The sequence below is a fragment of the Ornithorhynchus anatinus genome, chromosome 1 (genome assembly GCF_004115215.2).
Source record: "Ornithorhynchus anatinus isolate Pmale09 chromosome 1, mOrnAna1.pri.v4, whole genome shotgun sequence".
Classification (NCBI taxonomy): Eukaryota; Metazoa; Chordata; class Mammalia; order Monotremata; family Ornithorhynchidae; genus Ornithorhynchus; species Ornithorhynchus anatinus.
This window is the reverse complement of record NC_041728.1, coordinates 81,722,352-81,739,036: the sequence shown is the minus strand read 5'-3', so window position 1 is coordinate 81,739,036 and position 16,685 is coordinate 81,722,352. Positions and strand designations below refer to the sequence as shown.

Genomic DNA, 16,685 nt, shown 5'->3' with positions numbered 1-16,685 from the left:
ACTTCTCCAAGTCTGTTTTCTCCTTCATAAAATTGGGATTAAATATTTGTTCTCCCATTCCCTTAGACTGTGAGGGACCTATGATATGACTGTATTGTAAGAGGAAGTGCTTAAAAATGCAGCAATTATTATTAACAAATATATTACTGTTATCCTTAGTCACACAGTGGCAAATTTGGGGACTAGATCCCAAATTTCCTGATACATAGTCTCATGCTCTTTCCACTAGGCAATTCTTGCTATCCATCTGAAAACTTTCAATTCAAGCTGTGAGCACAATAGTATTTGAGGTTAAAATCCCAGAGTTTACTGAATTATGATGAATTTGCATATCAGGTCTTAGATATCACCAAGATAAATAGAATTATAGATATGTACACATTAACAAAATAGAGTAATAATATATACAAATATGCACAGTGCTAGGGGAATGGGGAGGGGAGGAGGAGCAGAGGGAAAGGGAGGGCTCAGTCTGGGAAGGCCTCCTGGAGGAGGTGAGTTCTTGGTAGGGCTTTGAAGAGGGGAAAAGAGTTTGGTGGATGTGAGGAGGAGGAGCATTCCAGGTCAGTGGTAGGACGTGGGCCAGGGGTTGATAGGGGCACAGGTACTAACGGGGGACAGTGAAGAGATTAGTGGTAGAGGAGCGGAGTGTACAGGGTGGGAAGTAGAAAGAGAGGAGGGGGCAAGGTGATGGAGAGCTTTGAAGCCAAGAGTGAAGAGTGTTTCATGCAAAGGTTAATAGGCAACCACTGGAGGTTTTTTGAGGAGGGCAGTGACATGGCCAGAGCGTTTCTGTAGGAGGCTGATCTGGACAGTGCAATGAAGAATGGACTGGAGTGGGGAGAGACAGGAGGAAGGGAGATCCAAAAGGAGGCCGACACAGTAATCCAGTTGGGAAATTATGAGAGCTTGTACCAGCATGGTAGTAGTTTGGATGGAGAGGAAAGGGCAGATCTTGGTGATATTGTGAAGGTGAGACCGGCAGGTGTTGGTGACGGATTGGATGTATGGGGTGAACATACAAGGTTCAATATGTTCTCCTTTCTTTTTATTCTAGTGGGGAAATAATGTAACTGTCCCTTAATGCAGTTCACAACAATTTTAACCTTTCTTGTAAATATATATATTTGGCACTTACTGTGTGCCAAGTGCTGTACTAAACACTGAGATAGACACAAGATAATCAAGTCAGACACAGTTCAGAATCTGGGAAGCAGGATGGCCTATATATATATATATATATATATATATGTGTGTGTGTGTGTATATCTATATACACACACACACACACACAAGAAAATCTTTGCTACTAGTCCACCAAGGTTATTTCATTTTTGATGGGTAAAGGTTGCTTCAGGGACCGTGAATGACTTTTATCAGTCTGAGGTTATTAGAACATTTATTTGAATGGTTGAAAATTCTTTGTTAAATAAGAATGTGTCTAGGATTGACTCGATTTTTGTCACAAGCATCTGATGATTATTACAACTGAGCAAAAACGTTATTGAGCTACTTTAGCAATGTCTTTTTTTTTTTTAGATTGTGTGGGGAGTATTTTTTATCCTGGTGGCATTGTTGTTTACGATCTCTCTCTTCCTGTCAAAGTAAGTATATTGTGACGTGCTTTTCAGGCAAATACATAACATCCCAATAGTGTGCCTTTTTGTACTGAAATTTATTACTGTCATCTAATTCTTATGTACTTGAAGTATTATACAGTCGTACCTTTCATAAAAAAAAATTCTTAATGTCCTGAAATTTTTCTGTCTTTCATTTCTCAACTAGGTCTGAAACAGGTGTACCTTTAAATTCAATTTAAAAAAAATCAAATCATGTTTTCATGGCAAACAGAAAACTTACCATCCTTCTTTCTAATTTAGGTTAAGCAAAACTGCATTTTGAGATGCTTCAGTGTTTGTTTAATGAGTTACCACTTTTTTTCCTTTAGTCTGGACAAAGCTCTTCATTCAGCTGGAATTGATTCTGGTTTCATCATCTTTGGAACTAACTTGAGCAATCCTCTTAATATGCTTTTACCCATTCTACAAACAGTAAGTAAACTTAGCATTTTGCAGAACAGGAGTACAGTATTTCAAAATTCTGTTTGATGTACATGAAAGGTGTTCTTAACATCAGTTAAGATTTTGATTTTAACAGTTTTTTGGCATATGAACTTATAGGAAATACCCTATTGTAATGTTTTAGGAAACCTCACCAGGGCTATAGGGCTATAAATAAAGAACAAAATTGGTATTGTAGACAAAAAGGTAAACACTAACATGAAAGATTGCTTAGTATTTAACATCAGAAATTAAGATTTGTCATCAGAATGAAATACATGGTAGGTTTAAAAAAAAATTACATTAAAGTCTTCATATATTGTTTCCTCTCCCTTTGCAATCTCATTATTTGAATCTACCTAGAAGCACTCTTGGGATTAATTGTTATTAGAATTAGAAGAAGAAAGATGTTTGTTAGTATTTTCCACTTGATAGACTTCCTTATAATGGAGTAGACATATAAATTTTAGTGTAAAATTGTTTAATAAAAATTGAATTGAATCTGTTTTCTGAATTTTTAAAAATACACAGTTAGTCCCATGATTGGCATCTTTTAATCTGCCATGGAGTACTACTTGAAACGTAATGAATTGAAGAACACCTCCTTAAGCTAATGTGAACTTTTTATCTTTTGATAAAAATTTCTGCTGGGACCTACTGCCTTGGGTATTCAAATTTAATTTTTATTTTCCAGGTTTTCCCACTTGATTACATCCTTATTACAGTTATCATTATCTACTTTATTTTCACTTCAATGGCGGGGATTCGGAATATTGGTATATGGTTTTTCTGGATAAGAGTAAGTATGGGAGACTATCTTTTCTCACTGTCTAAAATCCTTCATTTCTGGGGATTAAATAACCTCCCCTTTGGACAGAGAAAAGAGCACACTTGCTGAAAGGACTTCTGTACTCTGTAACTGATTTGTGGCAACTCATTGTATATTTAAACTGAAAATATGTATCAGAAGCTGTTATAAGCATATTATATCTTTACTATGATATGTAGTATCATATATGAATTAAAGTTATAGAGTTCCTAGTGTTCAGTATATTAACCTACTTTAATTGTTAAAATTTAGGAGTAATTTTTAAGCCCAAACTTTAGACATCTGATTTCATGTTAATTTTACTTTTGAGAGCATTAAGGTGAGATTTCAGCTTTAATTCTGCCTTATTCAAATTGTTAGCCTCCAAATATGTAGTTTAAGAAATGTTTACTGTAAGAAGTGATATAGCTTATAAGCGGATCCTAGATCCCTATTAGACTGTAAGCCCGTCAAAGGGCAGGGACTGTCTCTATCTGTTACCGATGTGTACATTCCAAGTGCTTATTACAGTGCTCTGCACATAGTAAGCACTCAATAAATACTACTGAATGAGTGAAATAGGATTTTAATAAACAACAATGTGGATTGTAGAAGGAAAGATCTGATTTGTAGCTCATGTGAATAATAGTCATTTGGAGAAAGAATGAATATATGGATTTGTTAAAATTGTTGTTTAAATTATTTCTGTTCTTTTGCTGTCATTTTTTTTCCCAGTTGTATAAGATTAGAAGAGGCAGAACTAGGCCCCAGGCTCTTCTGTTCCTCTGCATGATACTTTTGTTGATTGTTCTTCACACGAGTTACATGATTTATAGTCTTGCACCCCAGTATGTTATGTACGGAAGCCAGAAGTACCTAATACAGGTAAGATTTCTCAAATTAGTTTTTATTTCAAGTTCATATAACAATTTTTTAAGCTAAATTATGATCAGGTAATATTTTTGGGATCATTTTATTGATTAAAGTAGTGCTTAAATCATTTCTTCATATGCCATCATTAATATTTTTTCTCACTGTAAAATTGCTATTATAATTGTGCCCAGAACTTGATTTTTTTTCAACCTGCCTTAAATAGTTCCCCTGACAATTTATTAAAACTATGAACATTTCCTTTTTAAACAACTATATTCTCAGGTAATTGCAATAATATAAGCTCCCAAAGGAACCAGTATAAAAGAGCATAATATGTCAGGTCCCATAGTGCCTTGTTCCTAAAGGGAGCTGCTCAATTAGCTCTGCTGGGTTAATTCACATTTACCCAGCACTTCACCCAGAGTGTAGAATATGACTCATTAACTTCTGGCCTAAGTAATGGAAAAAGAAAAAGGACCTGAATTCAAGCTTTTAAAGCTTTAATGTGCCTACTAGAAGAGTGCTTGTCTCTGAACTCTTAGCACTCTTCTAGTCTTTCTAGTGTCTAATTTTTTTTAGGCTTCCTACCTTGGATAGTAATAGCTCTAAGGTAACTCTTAGAATGTTTTGTTGAAAAAAGTCTCAATTTGGTTTCACCTTGCTTTTAATTTCTCATCCTCTACATATTAGTTTTGGGAGCCTGGTTGCTTTGCTCTCCTCAGTTGTTTGAGATCCAGTGGCTAAACATCCTATTAATATCCCTGGCTTATATTTTGGGTCAGAAGAGGTCAGATTCAGCTTTGCTTGGAAGGCAGATGCTTCTTCCATATTAGCTGTTAGAGCTGTTACATATGACCTTCAAATATATTGAAAGAGTTCTTCCGCCTGCTCTTTAACATTATGTCAAGTCCTGTAACTGCCCCCTGACAATTCACTCTCCTCTATTAAAAACGCTTGAACTTACTTTCTTCCCCTTCCTTACCATCATCTTTTCAGCCTATCTCTTGAGTAATTTCTTTGTCTCAGCCTCCAAAAGCAGCAAAGCTTTCTTTCTACTTAAAAAAAAAAACCAAAAAAAAACCCCAACTCATTTTCTGTAGCATACTCCATTATTTGCTCAGCTGTTTCATCCTGTTGCATTTTCAGTTCTAATTTCTCCTTATTCTTTCCTACATTGAACTACCTGTAAATAGTTTTTGTCTCCCAATAAATTGTAAGCTCCTTAAATGTATATGTCTTGCTCCTTTCACACTCTACCAAACACTCAGTTCATTGCTTGACATTCAGGAGGCTCTCAGTAAATCTTTGATTTTAAAGGCACTTTTATAATATTTTCTTTGCCTTTTTTTGTTTGTCCCCTTTAAGAGACTTGTCATTTTTTAAAAATATTTGTTAGGTGCTTAATATGTACTAGGCACTGGGTAAATAGAAGCTAATTAGATTGGACACAGTCCAAGTCCCACATGGGGCTTGCAGTATTAATCCCCATTTTACAGATGAGGAAACAGAGGCACAGAGAAGTTGAGTGGTTTTCCCAAGGTCACATAGCAGACAAATGACGGAGCTGGAATTAGAACCTAGTTCCTTCTGATTCCCAGGCCCATGCTCTATTCATTAGGCCATGCTGCTTCTCATAGTCATAATGATGAAAATGCAGAATGTGATTCTTATACTAGCTTGTTTCATTCTAGGTCCTAACTAGTTGAATTACTGAATATAGAGAAGACAGTGCCAAGCATTTTTTTAAATTATGCCAGGCTGGTAATCTTTATTTCTTTTCACTCTAAAGATGGAGAAAAGCTTAATCGTCTTCTCATGCTATCAAAAGTTTCAGTGAAATTATCAAATTTATGTGTTCCTACTATAGCACTAGAGGGAGATGGCATGATGAAGCTTAAAAGAGGGGAAGGGCTGCAACTGATCTAGCTAAGTCTGGGCAGATGGTTGATAGATATCAGGCTGGGAGAAGGATGAGTTTTTTTTTTCTGGAGTTAAGTTGTGAGAACTCCCAGTAAGTCAACACTGAAAGCAGTAGGAAAGTAAAAATATTAGATTCCCTTTAAAGTTTTGTGGGTTTTATGTACTTGGAAATTCTTGTATACAAAGTAAAGAGAAAATTGGAAAATATTTTAAAACCATTTGGATGTGGATCAATTTTGCCAAATGATATTTTTGAAATTTGGAAGGTGCTAAAAATTTAGCTTCAGTGTTCTTTATTTAATTCTTAAGGCTTGCGGCAAGTTAAATAACTATCACATTCACTTCATGAATGAGATAGAGATCCTAGTCATGTGTACTACTCTTGCTAACATTATCAATAATCCTTTCAACCGCACACCTATGGGAAGCCTGTCATCTTGGTTAGTTGCTTTAACAGTTGGGTACAGGGATTTGAGGCTGCTTGACACCTTTTACTGAAATAATTGTCCAGTTGCTGAATGCTTCATGAAAGATTAATCAGTTTATCACCATTCCAAAGAAATGTCGTATTGGAGACATCAGTAAGTGTTTATCACAGTTCTTCTCTTTGCTGTCACCCCATTTCACCTCACTATATAGCAGCTGCTTGTATAACTTGCTGTCTCTAACACAGTTCCACTCTGAGGCAGCATCTGCTGTCTTGGCTTAGTGGCAATCCTGTCTTGGCAACATGGCTTAGTGGAAAAAGCAAGGACTTGGGAGTCAGAGGACATGGGTTCTAATGCTGGCTCTTCCACTTGTCAACTGTGTGACCTTGGGCAAGCCACTTAACTTCCCTGTGCCTCAGGTAATAGGTTGTCCCACATGGGGCTCACAGTCAATCCTCATTTTACAGATGATTATCTTGTATCTACCCTAGCACTTAGAGCAGTGCTTGGCACATAATAGCTTAACAAGCCATTCATTCAATTGTATTTATTGAGCGCTTACTGTGTGCAGAACACTGTACTAAGCACTTGGAAAGTACAGTTTGGCAACAAATCATCATTATCATCGTCACCTTCTTTTAGTAACCTTTCTAATGAACCAGTCCTCAGTTTTCCCAACTTTCAGTACTAACCTTTTTTTTGTTGTTGGGGGGTAGAGAGGGGAGGGAGGGGCACTTGTTAAGTACTTACTCTGCCAGGTACTCTACTGAGTGCTGAGTAGATATAAGATAACAAGGTTGGACACGCTCCCTGTCTCATATGGGGCTTATAGTCTAAATCAGTGAGAGGAGTATTTAAACTCCATTCTGTAGATGAGATAACTGAGGCAGAGAGATGCTGACTGGCCCAAGGTACACAGGCAGGTGGCAGAGTGGAGATTAGAACCTGAGTCCTCTGTCTTCCCGGCATGTACTCTTTCCATTAAGCCCCATTGCTTCCCTACCAAGAAGGTAGGTTATAATCCTTCCTCAGTTTTCATTCACTTGCTCCTCTGTGCATCTCTAGGTAGATAATTCCCAAATTTATCTCTCTAGCCCTGATACCTCATCTGACCTTCAATCCCAATTCTCTTGCCTCCATGACATGTCCACTGCAGTACTTAACTCAACAAATCTAAATTAGCTTGAATATCTGGCAGCCTTTTCCCTGGTTGCCCATCAACCAAGAGGCGCGCGGTTCTGGTCAAGCATGAAGCAGTTGACATTCTCAAAGGGACCACCATTTCTTACCCTCCCCGCCCCCCCCGCCCAAACCCCCCATTATCTGACAACAGGAGAGATCTGTTGATATGGAAATAAGACTCCTTGTTTAAACCAAGACATTCTGCAGGCTCCTATTTCACAGAGGGCTCAATGTTAGTGCTCACGGTTCATGAGCCCCATTCACACAGTTAGTTGTGCAGACCTAGACTGCTGGCATGTTACACATGTTTGGTGTGATCCATGCAAGAGAGTCTTTTCTTACATAAAAAATCTCATCTTTACTTCTGTGCATGCTTGGTCCTGTTGAGACCACATGGTCAGCTTAATTGGGGCGGTGGTGGTCACTGTGTGGTCACTCTATAGTCACTTCTGTGGGTGGTTCAGGTAATCCTTAAACTTGCCATTTGAAGTCCTGTTCCTCTCTGCTGCTGTCTAGCTAAAATACAAGCCCTTGACCAGGAATGTGTCAACACTAACCCCTTTGTTCCCATACAGTCTAAAACAGAATTCCTCAATTTTCCTTTTAAAACCACTCTTCCTAACTTTTTCTTCTGATTCAGAAATATTACCGTTTTCCATGTCCCAGAAGCCTGCAACATTACTCATTTTTTCATGGTCAGCCAGATGTAACCGATTCTTCCTATGTATCTACCAGATCTGCCCTTTCCTTTTCACCCTGATGAAATTTTGGTCCGTATTGTGGCTAGGCTATTGGATCAGCTTTCTCACTGTGTCCCTGCCTCCATCCCTTCTCCAGTATATAATACACACTGCTGCATGGAAAATATTCTTGAAGCATTGCTTGGCCTATGTCCCCTTAAAATCTCCCCTTGGCTTCCTCTAACTCTTCATATCAAAGAAGTTACAAGTCAGCTACAAAACTTTCAACCGTCTCATTCCATCTTACCTCTTTCCCCTTCACCTACTATTCTTAACTTGGTCCCTTTGCCCTTCTTAAGCCAACCTTCTAGCAGTTCTTCACTCTTGACTTTGTCACCCTCTCCCTTCGTTCACCCTGCTTCCCCATTTCACTATTCCGTCTGACCACAGCTCTTCCTACATTCAAAACCACCTCAAATCCCATGTCCTATGAGCCTTCCTCAGTTAATTCCAATAGCACCCTGTAAACTCATCAGCCAACTGTAGCACTTTGGGACTTTTTAACCATCCTCAGCACTCCCAGATATGTCTATTCAATTGTATATTCAATTATATATTTCAACTTCTTGTAAGTATTTTTAGTTCAGATTAATCATCTCCCACTTCAAAGCCTTATTGAAGGCACATCTCCTCCAGGAAGTCTTCCCTGACTGATCCCTTCTGTCTTCTTCTCCCATTTCCTTCTGCGCTGCTTATACTTGCTCCTTCCTTCATCCTTCTTCCCTTCCCCTTAGCACATATACATCTTATTCATTTATCTATTCATTTATATTTTTGTGTTCCCCTCTAGACTATGAGCTTGTGGGCAGGAATATGTCTGATGTCATATTGTACTCTCCCGAGTGCGTAGTACAATGCTTTGCTCATAATCAGCACTCAATAAATATGAATAATATTTGTCTTCACTAGAGTATATGTTATCATTATTATTATTATTATGGTATTTAAGTGCTTACGGTGTGCAAAGCACTGTTCTAAGCGCTGGGGAAAATACAAGGTAATCAGGTTGTTCCATGAGGGGCTCACAGTCTTCATCTCCATTTTACAGTTGAGGTAACTGAGGCATAGAGAAGTGAAGTGACTTGCTCAAAGTCACACAGCTGATATGTGGCGGAGCTGGAATTAGAACCCACGACCTCTGACTCCTAAACCCAGGCTCTTTCCACTGAGCCACATTGCTTCACTAATGCTTAATGCTTAACGCTTAACACAAGGAACATATCAATTCATTCTCTATTTTCCAAGCACCTAGGACAGAGCATTGCACCAAATGGGTGCTCACATTTATGACAGTTGGATTTCTCACAGCCCAACTCACAGCCAAACTTGTGATTTCAGTTTGTTTTATAACTTGATGCCACATTGGCTACCTTGTATTTTGCCTGCCAGCCTCCCAAAAGGCATATTGGCTGTCTTGATTTAATCAATGTTCTTCTTAGGTCTCATAATTCTGTGACAAGTTCTAAATATTTATCCCTGATGACAAGCTCTGGCTGAGTAAGATTTTTGTAATGTATTTATAGCAGTAGTCTGAGAGGCAAAGTGGACCAAACCTCTTGCATGTCAGTTTGTTCTTGTGCACACTGAAACTATAATCTTCCAGTTTCTGGGATCTTTATTGTATGTTATCTGGAATAGAATAAATTAAACATTTTATGCTATCATGAGGAAAATGTCAGGCAAACACCTTCAATTCTGAATAGGTTGGCTGATCAATCAGGGAACATCCCTGGGAATCTTGGTGAACTTTTCAAGATAGCAGACATTATTTACTTAGCATCTCAATTATGTTCATCTGTTTAGCACTCTTTCGAGATAATGCCATTTAATTTTAATAACATAATTGTATAGCATACTTTGGTACCACAAAGTTTATGGTCTAAAACATCCCCCTTCCTTTCTTCTGCATTTCAAGTACTTTGACTTGAAGATACTGAGTTATGCCTCTTTTAATTTAGTATTAGATAATAACAGATCTCTGTGGTATAGTGTGGTATAGTGGTAAGAGCACGGGACTGGGTCAGGATACCTGGGTTTGAATCCAGCTCCACCACCTGCCTGCTTTGACACCTTGGGCAAGTCATTTAATTATTTTTTTCCTTAATTTCCTCATTTTTCAAATGGGGACTAAGTACCCATTTTCTCTTCCTCTTAGATTGGCCACAGTCACTGACCCTCATGGGACAGGATAGATCTGATTATCCTGTATCTACCTCACACTTTGCACAGTGCTTGGTGCAAAATAAGCACTTAACACATACCACACTCAATATTATTTAGACCAAGGAACCTTTGTTGGCTAGAGTGAAAAACAAATTATTTACATATATCCTCCAAAAAATCTGGTTCAAAATATGATACAAAATCACATTGCTGGAAGACCATATAACTGTATTTCTTGTCAATGTTTTAAAATGTACATTTTGCCCAATGTTTGGAACTTGGAAAAGCATTAATATACTTTGCGTTATACTTCATTTAGGGCTCGGCCATGCAAGAACCTTATCTCCTGCCTTGTCTTCAGAAACACTTGTCATATAAGTTACACATTTGAAATGTTTCTAATGGTGTTTAAGCACTTACTATGTATCAAACATTGTTCTGTGTGCTGGGGTAGATGCAAGTTAAGCAGGCTGAACATTGCCCTCATCCCACACTGGAATCACAGTCTAGTTAGGAGTGTGAATGGATATGGAATCTCCATTTTACAGTTGAAGAAATTGAGATACAGATCATTGAAGTAGCTTGCCCAAGTCATATACTAGGCAGGTGGCAAAGCTGGAATTAGAACCTTGGTTTGCTGACTCCCAGGATGTGCGCTTCCCATTTGGCCATGCTACTTCCTAATTTTGTGATCCGGACCTTAGAAGTACAGTAGTCCAAATAGTTGTTAGAGAAGCAGCATGGCTCAGTGGAAAGAGCACCAGCTTGGGAGTCAGAGATCATGGGTTCGATTCCTGGCTCTGCCACTTGTCAGCTGTGTGACTGTGGGCAAGTCACTTGACTTCTCTGTGTCTCAGTGCCCTCATCTGTAAAATGGGGATGAAGACATGAGCCTCACGTGGGACAACCTGATTACCCTGTATCTCCCCCAGCACTGAGAACAGTGCTCTGCACATAGTAAGAGCTTAACAAATACGAACATGATTATTATTATTATTGATGACTTATCCAGAAGGCTATCTCCTGCTCTTACTTGCCCTTCCCTGCTTCAGGATGTCAGCTGCTAGGTGCCAGTTCATATTCGTCTCTGATTTTTGTCGTCATACATTAGCTATGTATTAATGTAATACATTAACTATGTATTATGTAATACATTATTATGAAATACATTATGAAATACATTATGAAATCCCCAATACACTATGAAATCCCATGTTCATCTCATTCCTTGTTTAGTTTCTCATCTCCACTACAGCGTTATAGACTTAACTGTCTTTTAGCTGGTTATTTCTATGTAAAAACTGGCGGCCACTAGAGGGCACTCCCGGCTGGTAACTGTTATTGCATTTACAGAACTATGAGAAAATCACCCTACCTGTCTCTTCTTTAGTTTTGTTTTTGTGGAAGCATTCATTCATTCAATAGTATTTATTGAGCGCTTATTATGTGCAGAGCACTGTACTAAGCGCTTGGGATGAACAAGTCGGCAACAGATAGAGACAGTCCCTGCCGTTTGACGGGCTTACAGTCTAATCGGGGGAGACGGACAGACAAGAACAATGGCAATAAATAGAGTCAAGGGGAAGAACATCTCGTAAAAACAATGGCAACTAAATAGAATCAAGGCGATGTACAATTCATTAACAAAATAAATAGGGTAACGAAAATATATACAGTTGAGCGGACGAGTACAGTGCTGTGGGGATGGGAAGGGAGAGGTGGAGGAGCAGAGGGAAAAGGGGAAAAAGAGGGTTAAGCTGCGGAGAGGTAAAGGGGGGATGGCAGAGGGAATAGAGGGAGAAGAGGAGCTCAGTCTGGGAACGCCTCTTGGAGGAGGTGAGTTTTAAGTAGGGTTTTGAAGAGGGAAAGAGAATCAGTTTGGCGGAGGTGAGGAGGGAGGGCGTTCCAGGACCGCGGGAGGACGTGACCCAGGGGTCGACGGCGGGATAGGGGAGACCGAGGGACGGTGAGGAGGTGGGCAGCAGAGGAGCGGAGCGTGCGGGGTGGGCGGTAGAAAGAGAGAGAAGGGAGGAGAGGTAGGAAGGGGCAAGGTGATGGAGAGCCTTGAAGCCTAGAGTGAGGAGTTTTTGTTTGGAGCGGAGGTCGATAGGCAACCACTGGAGTTGTTTAAGAAGGGGAGTGACATGCCCAGATTGTTTCTGCAGGAAGATGAGCCGGGCAGCGGAGTGAAGAATAGACCGGAGCGGGGCGAGAGAGGAGGAAGGGAGGTCAGAGAGAAGGCTGACACGGTAGTCTAGCCAGGATATAACGAGAGCCCGTAACAGTAAGGTAGCCGTTTGGGTGGAGAGGAAAGGGCGGATCTTGGCGATATTGTAGAGGTGAAACCGGCAGGTCTTGGTAATGGATAGGATGTGTGGGGTGAACGAGAAAGACGAGTCAAGGATAACACTGAGATTGCGGGCCTGAGAGACGGAAGGATGGTCGTACCATCCACGGTGATAGAGAAGTCTGGGAGAGGACCGGGTTTGGGAGGGAAGATGAGGAGCTCAGTCTTGCTCATGTTGAGTTTTAGGTGGCGGGCTGACATCCAGGTGGAGACGTCCTGGAGGCAGGAGGAGATGCGAGCCTGAAGGGAGGGGGAGAGGACGGGGCGGAGATGTAGATCTGCGTGTCATCTGCGTAGAGATGGTAGTCAAAGCCGTGAGAGCGAATGAGTTCACTGAGGGAGTGAGTGTAAATGGAGAACAGAAGAGGGCCAAGAACTGACCCTTGAGGAACTCCAACAGTTAAAGGATGGGAGGGGGAGGAGGCTCCAGCGAAGGAGACCGAGAATGACCGGCCAGAGAGGTAAGAGGAGAACCAGGAGAGGACAGAGTCTGTGAAGCCAAGGTGAGATAAGGTATGGAGGAGGAGGGGATGGTCGACAGTGTCAAAGGCAGCAGAGAGGTCAAGGAGGATTAGAATGGAGTAGGAGCCATTGGATTTGGCAAGAAGGAGGTCATGGGTGACCTTAGAGAGAGCAGTCTCGGTAGAGTGGAGGGGACGGAAGCCAGATTGGAGGGGGTCTAGGAGAGAATGGGAGTTAAGGAATACTAAGCATCGATTGTAGACGACTCGTTCTAGGATTTGGGAAAGGAAGGGTAGTAGGGAGATAGGGCGATAACTGGAGGGGGAAGTGGGGTCGAGAGCGGGTTTTTTTAGGATGGAGGAGACGTGGGCATGTTTGAAGGCAGAGGGGAAGGAGCCCTTGGAGATTGAATGGTTAAAAATAGAAGTTAAGGAAGGTAGGAGGGCAGGGGCGATGGTTTTAAGAAGGTGAGAGGGAATGGGGTCCGAGGTGCAGGTGGAGGGGGTGGCACTTGTGACGAGGGAGGAGATCTCCTCTGAGGATACTGCAGGGAAGGATGGGAAAGTAGGGGAGGGGGTCGGTGGGGGGGAGGGGAGAGGCGGAGGGGTGACTTTGGGGAGCTCAGACCTGATCGTGTTGATTTTCGTGAGGAAATAGGTGGCCAGATCATTGGGGGTGAGAGATGGGGGAGGGGGAGGAACAGGGGGCCTAAGGAGAGAGTTAAAGGTCCGGAACTTTGACGGGCATGGGTGTCGATGAAGGAGGAGAAGAAGCTTTGCCTGGCGGAGGAGAGGGCAGAGTTAAGGCAGGAAAGGATAAATTTGAAGTGTGTGAGGTCGGCTTGGTGCTTGGACTTTCGCCAGCAGCGCTCAGCAGCTCGAGCATAGGAGCGTAGGAGGCGGACGGAGGAGGTGATCCAGGGCTGTGGGTTAGTGGAGCGAGAGCGGCGGAGGGAAAGGGGGGCAAGAGAGTCGAGATGAGTAGAGAGGGTGGAGTTGAGAGCGGAGACCTGATCGTCGAGAGTGGGAAGAGAGGACAGGGCGGCAAGGTGAGGAGAGATGCTATTGGAAAGACGGATGGGATCGAGAGAGCGGAGGTCTCTGTGGGGCAGTAGTGAAGATTTGCAGGGGGGAGGGAGTGTGAGAGATGAGGCAGGTGAGAAGGTTATGGTCAGAGAGAGGGATTTCAGAGTTGGTGAGGGAGGAGATAGTGCAGCGGTAGGAGATGACGAGATCGAGGGTGTATCCGAGTCGGTGAGTGGGCGCGGTATGGTGGAGGAGGAGGTCGGCAGAGTCGAGGAGGGATAGCAGGCGGGCGGCAGAGGAGTCGTCGGGTACATCCGTATGGATGTTGAAGTCTCCAAGGATCAGAGTGGGCAGAGAGAAGGAGAGAAGGAAGGTGAGAAAGGGGTCAAGGTGGTTGAAGAAGTCGGAGGTGGGACCGGGAGGGCGGTAGATGACGGCGACAAGTAACTGGAGTGGGTGGTAGAGGCGAATGATATGGGCTTCGAAGGAGGGGAAGGAGAGGGAGGGGGGAGGAGGGATAGTGTGGAAGTGGCAACGGGGTGAGAGGAGGAAGCCGACGCCTCCTCCCTTACCGGTGAATCTGGGGGAGTGGGAGAAGGAGAGGCCTCCGCTGGAGAGAGCGGCAATTAAGGAAGAATATAGAAGTAGACCTCCAACTCAGATCTTAAAATTTCTTTGGCATCCATAGATTGACCAAAGATATCTGTTTGTAAATCTTAGTCCTAAAATTTACAAATTGAAATTAGAAACTTGATAAAATCCCATTAACCCAGTAGTACTAAGATACCTTTAATACTATTGGGTTAATGGGATTTTGTCAAGTTTCATTCATGGACTAAAAGGGGAATGAGATGCTAAATCGACACATCTTTATAAATAGTTTTAATATCAGTTAAGAGTATTTGGATGCTTACCCTGTGGAGAACCGGGTACTAAGATTTTTGGGGAGCATAGTAAAATCAATGGACATGATACTTATCGTCAGTGTCATACAGGTTTCTAGTGTCAAGAGTCTAGAAGAAATTTTCATAGCCCTTAATGTACACTACCCATGTAGCATTGGTTTATGGTAGCCATTACTGCTGATGGTGATGCTAAAAGGTATATATTTGAGATTCATGTGGTTGTCTTAAAGCTCCTTCCGGCAATGTCACTGGGCAGGGATTGTCTCTATTTATTGCCGAATTGTATATTCCAAGCGCTTAGTACAGTGGTCTGCACATAGCACTCAATTAATACTACTGAATGAATGAATGTAGACTCCAAAAATTCAAAACATCTAAATGGTTTGAATGCTACCTTGTGTTATATGTCTAACAAGTTCTAGGAGTTTAAGAAGCAATGAAGACATTGTAAGTTTGTCTCCATTCTCTCTCTCTCTCATTATCATAATCAATAGTGTTTGTAGAGCATCTGCTGAGTTGAGCACTCTACTAAGTAATTGGGGAAGGGCAATAAAAACAAAAGGTGCATTTCTTATTTTTAAAGAGCTCGCATTATGAGAACTAAATGTTCTGTGCCTATAACTTATTTCAATGAGAAAGTGGAATTAAAAAACTTATCACGTAAAAGTATTTTTCTTCCTCTCCCACCCCTCCCAGAGTAATGTGACGCACAAAGGAAACTCAACATCATTTATCCCTAAGAAATGTGATGCAGATGCTCCGGGAGGTAAGATGGATTTTGAAACTTTTCAGAAGTGGATTTAAAAGTAATTACAGTGGAGTGTTGTCCTGAACTTGAGTTTAGGGAGACTCTTAGTGTTTTTATATTCCCGAAATAAGAGAGTAGAATGGTAGTACTGTAATTTGAAATCTCTGCTCAATAGCAAGATGGAGTTTCGTGACTGAGAATCTGCACAAAATAGATATTGGTTTGTAGAGTGCCATTTGTATTTCGTGGTTCCTGCTTGCATATGGAGTGTTGTGAATATATGGTATGGAATACTGAGAAGCATAGAAGCCTAGTGGAAAAAGCATGGGTCTGGAATGAATTAATCAATGGCATTTATTGAGATCTTACTGTATGCAGAGTACTGCCTGGAAGACAAAGGACATGGGTTGTAATCCTGGCTTTACCACTTGGGACCTTGGGTGAATTGCTTAACCTTTCTGTGCCTCAGATTCCTCATTTGTAAAATGGGGATTTGGTGCATGTTATCCCTCCTACTTAGTCCCTGTCCCACATAGAACTCATAGGCTATGTCTAACTTGATTATCGTGCATCTACTTCAGTGCCTAGTTCAATGCTTGGCACAGAGTAAGCCCTTGAATACCACCAGCATTATCATTATTATCTGTGCACTGGACAAATGGGTGGGCAGGAGTGCAAATATCACAAGTGAGCATACAAGGTTTTTATGATCTGCAATCCAAGGCAGTTCCCTTGGTTGCTGCTGAGTTCCCTGTGGTCCCCTTTAGTCAGCTACTTTCAAGATTAATACTGGGCTTATCTACTGTGCAGCACACCCTAGAATTTTCTTCACTATTGTGTTCTCAGCACAAGATAACACATATTCCCCACCCACAACGAACTTAGTCTTGCATCAGGCAGCTCTCCTAATTATAGAATTGGGACTAGAACCCAAGTCTCCTGATTCTCAGTCTCAAACTTTTGACTTCTCCCCACCCTCAAGTCTCCTCTATGGGCAAAATTTGAAGAACAAATTTATCTCAAT

General features: G+C 41.4%; 1 protein-coding gene across 2 annotated transcripts in view; it reads left to right on the top strand.

Moving 5' to 3' along the window:
- The window catches only part of LMBRD1 (LMBR1 domain containing 1), a 128,035-nt gene that overhangs the window by 93,040 nt on the left and 18,310 nt on the right, over nucleotides 1–16,685 (top strand). Inside the window, exons 10-14 of one of the 2 annotated variants that reach the window (XM_029066599.2) lie at nucleotides 1,540–1,604; nucleotides 1,949–2,051; nucleotides 2,755–2,859; nucleotides 3,604–3,753; nucleotides 15,610–15,679. In XM_029066599.2, the coding sequence (XP_028922432.1) occupies nucleotides 1,540–1,604; nucleotides 1,949–2,051; nucleotides 2,755–2,859; nucleotides 3,604–3,753; nucleotides 15,610–15,679 (493 nt within the window). The remainder of the gene's footprint in view (nucleotides 1–1,539; nucleotides 1,605–1,948; nucleotides 2,052–2,754; nucleotides 2,860–3,603; nucleotides 3,754–15,609; nucleotides 15,680–16,685) is intronic. The other variant, XM_029066607.2, reaches the window with a different exon arrangement.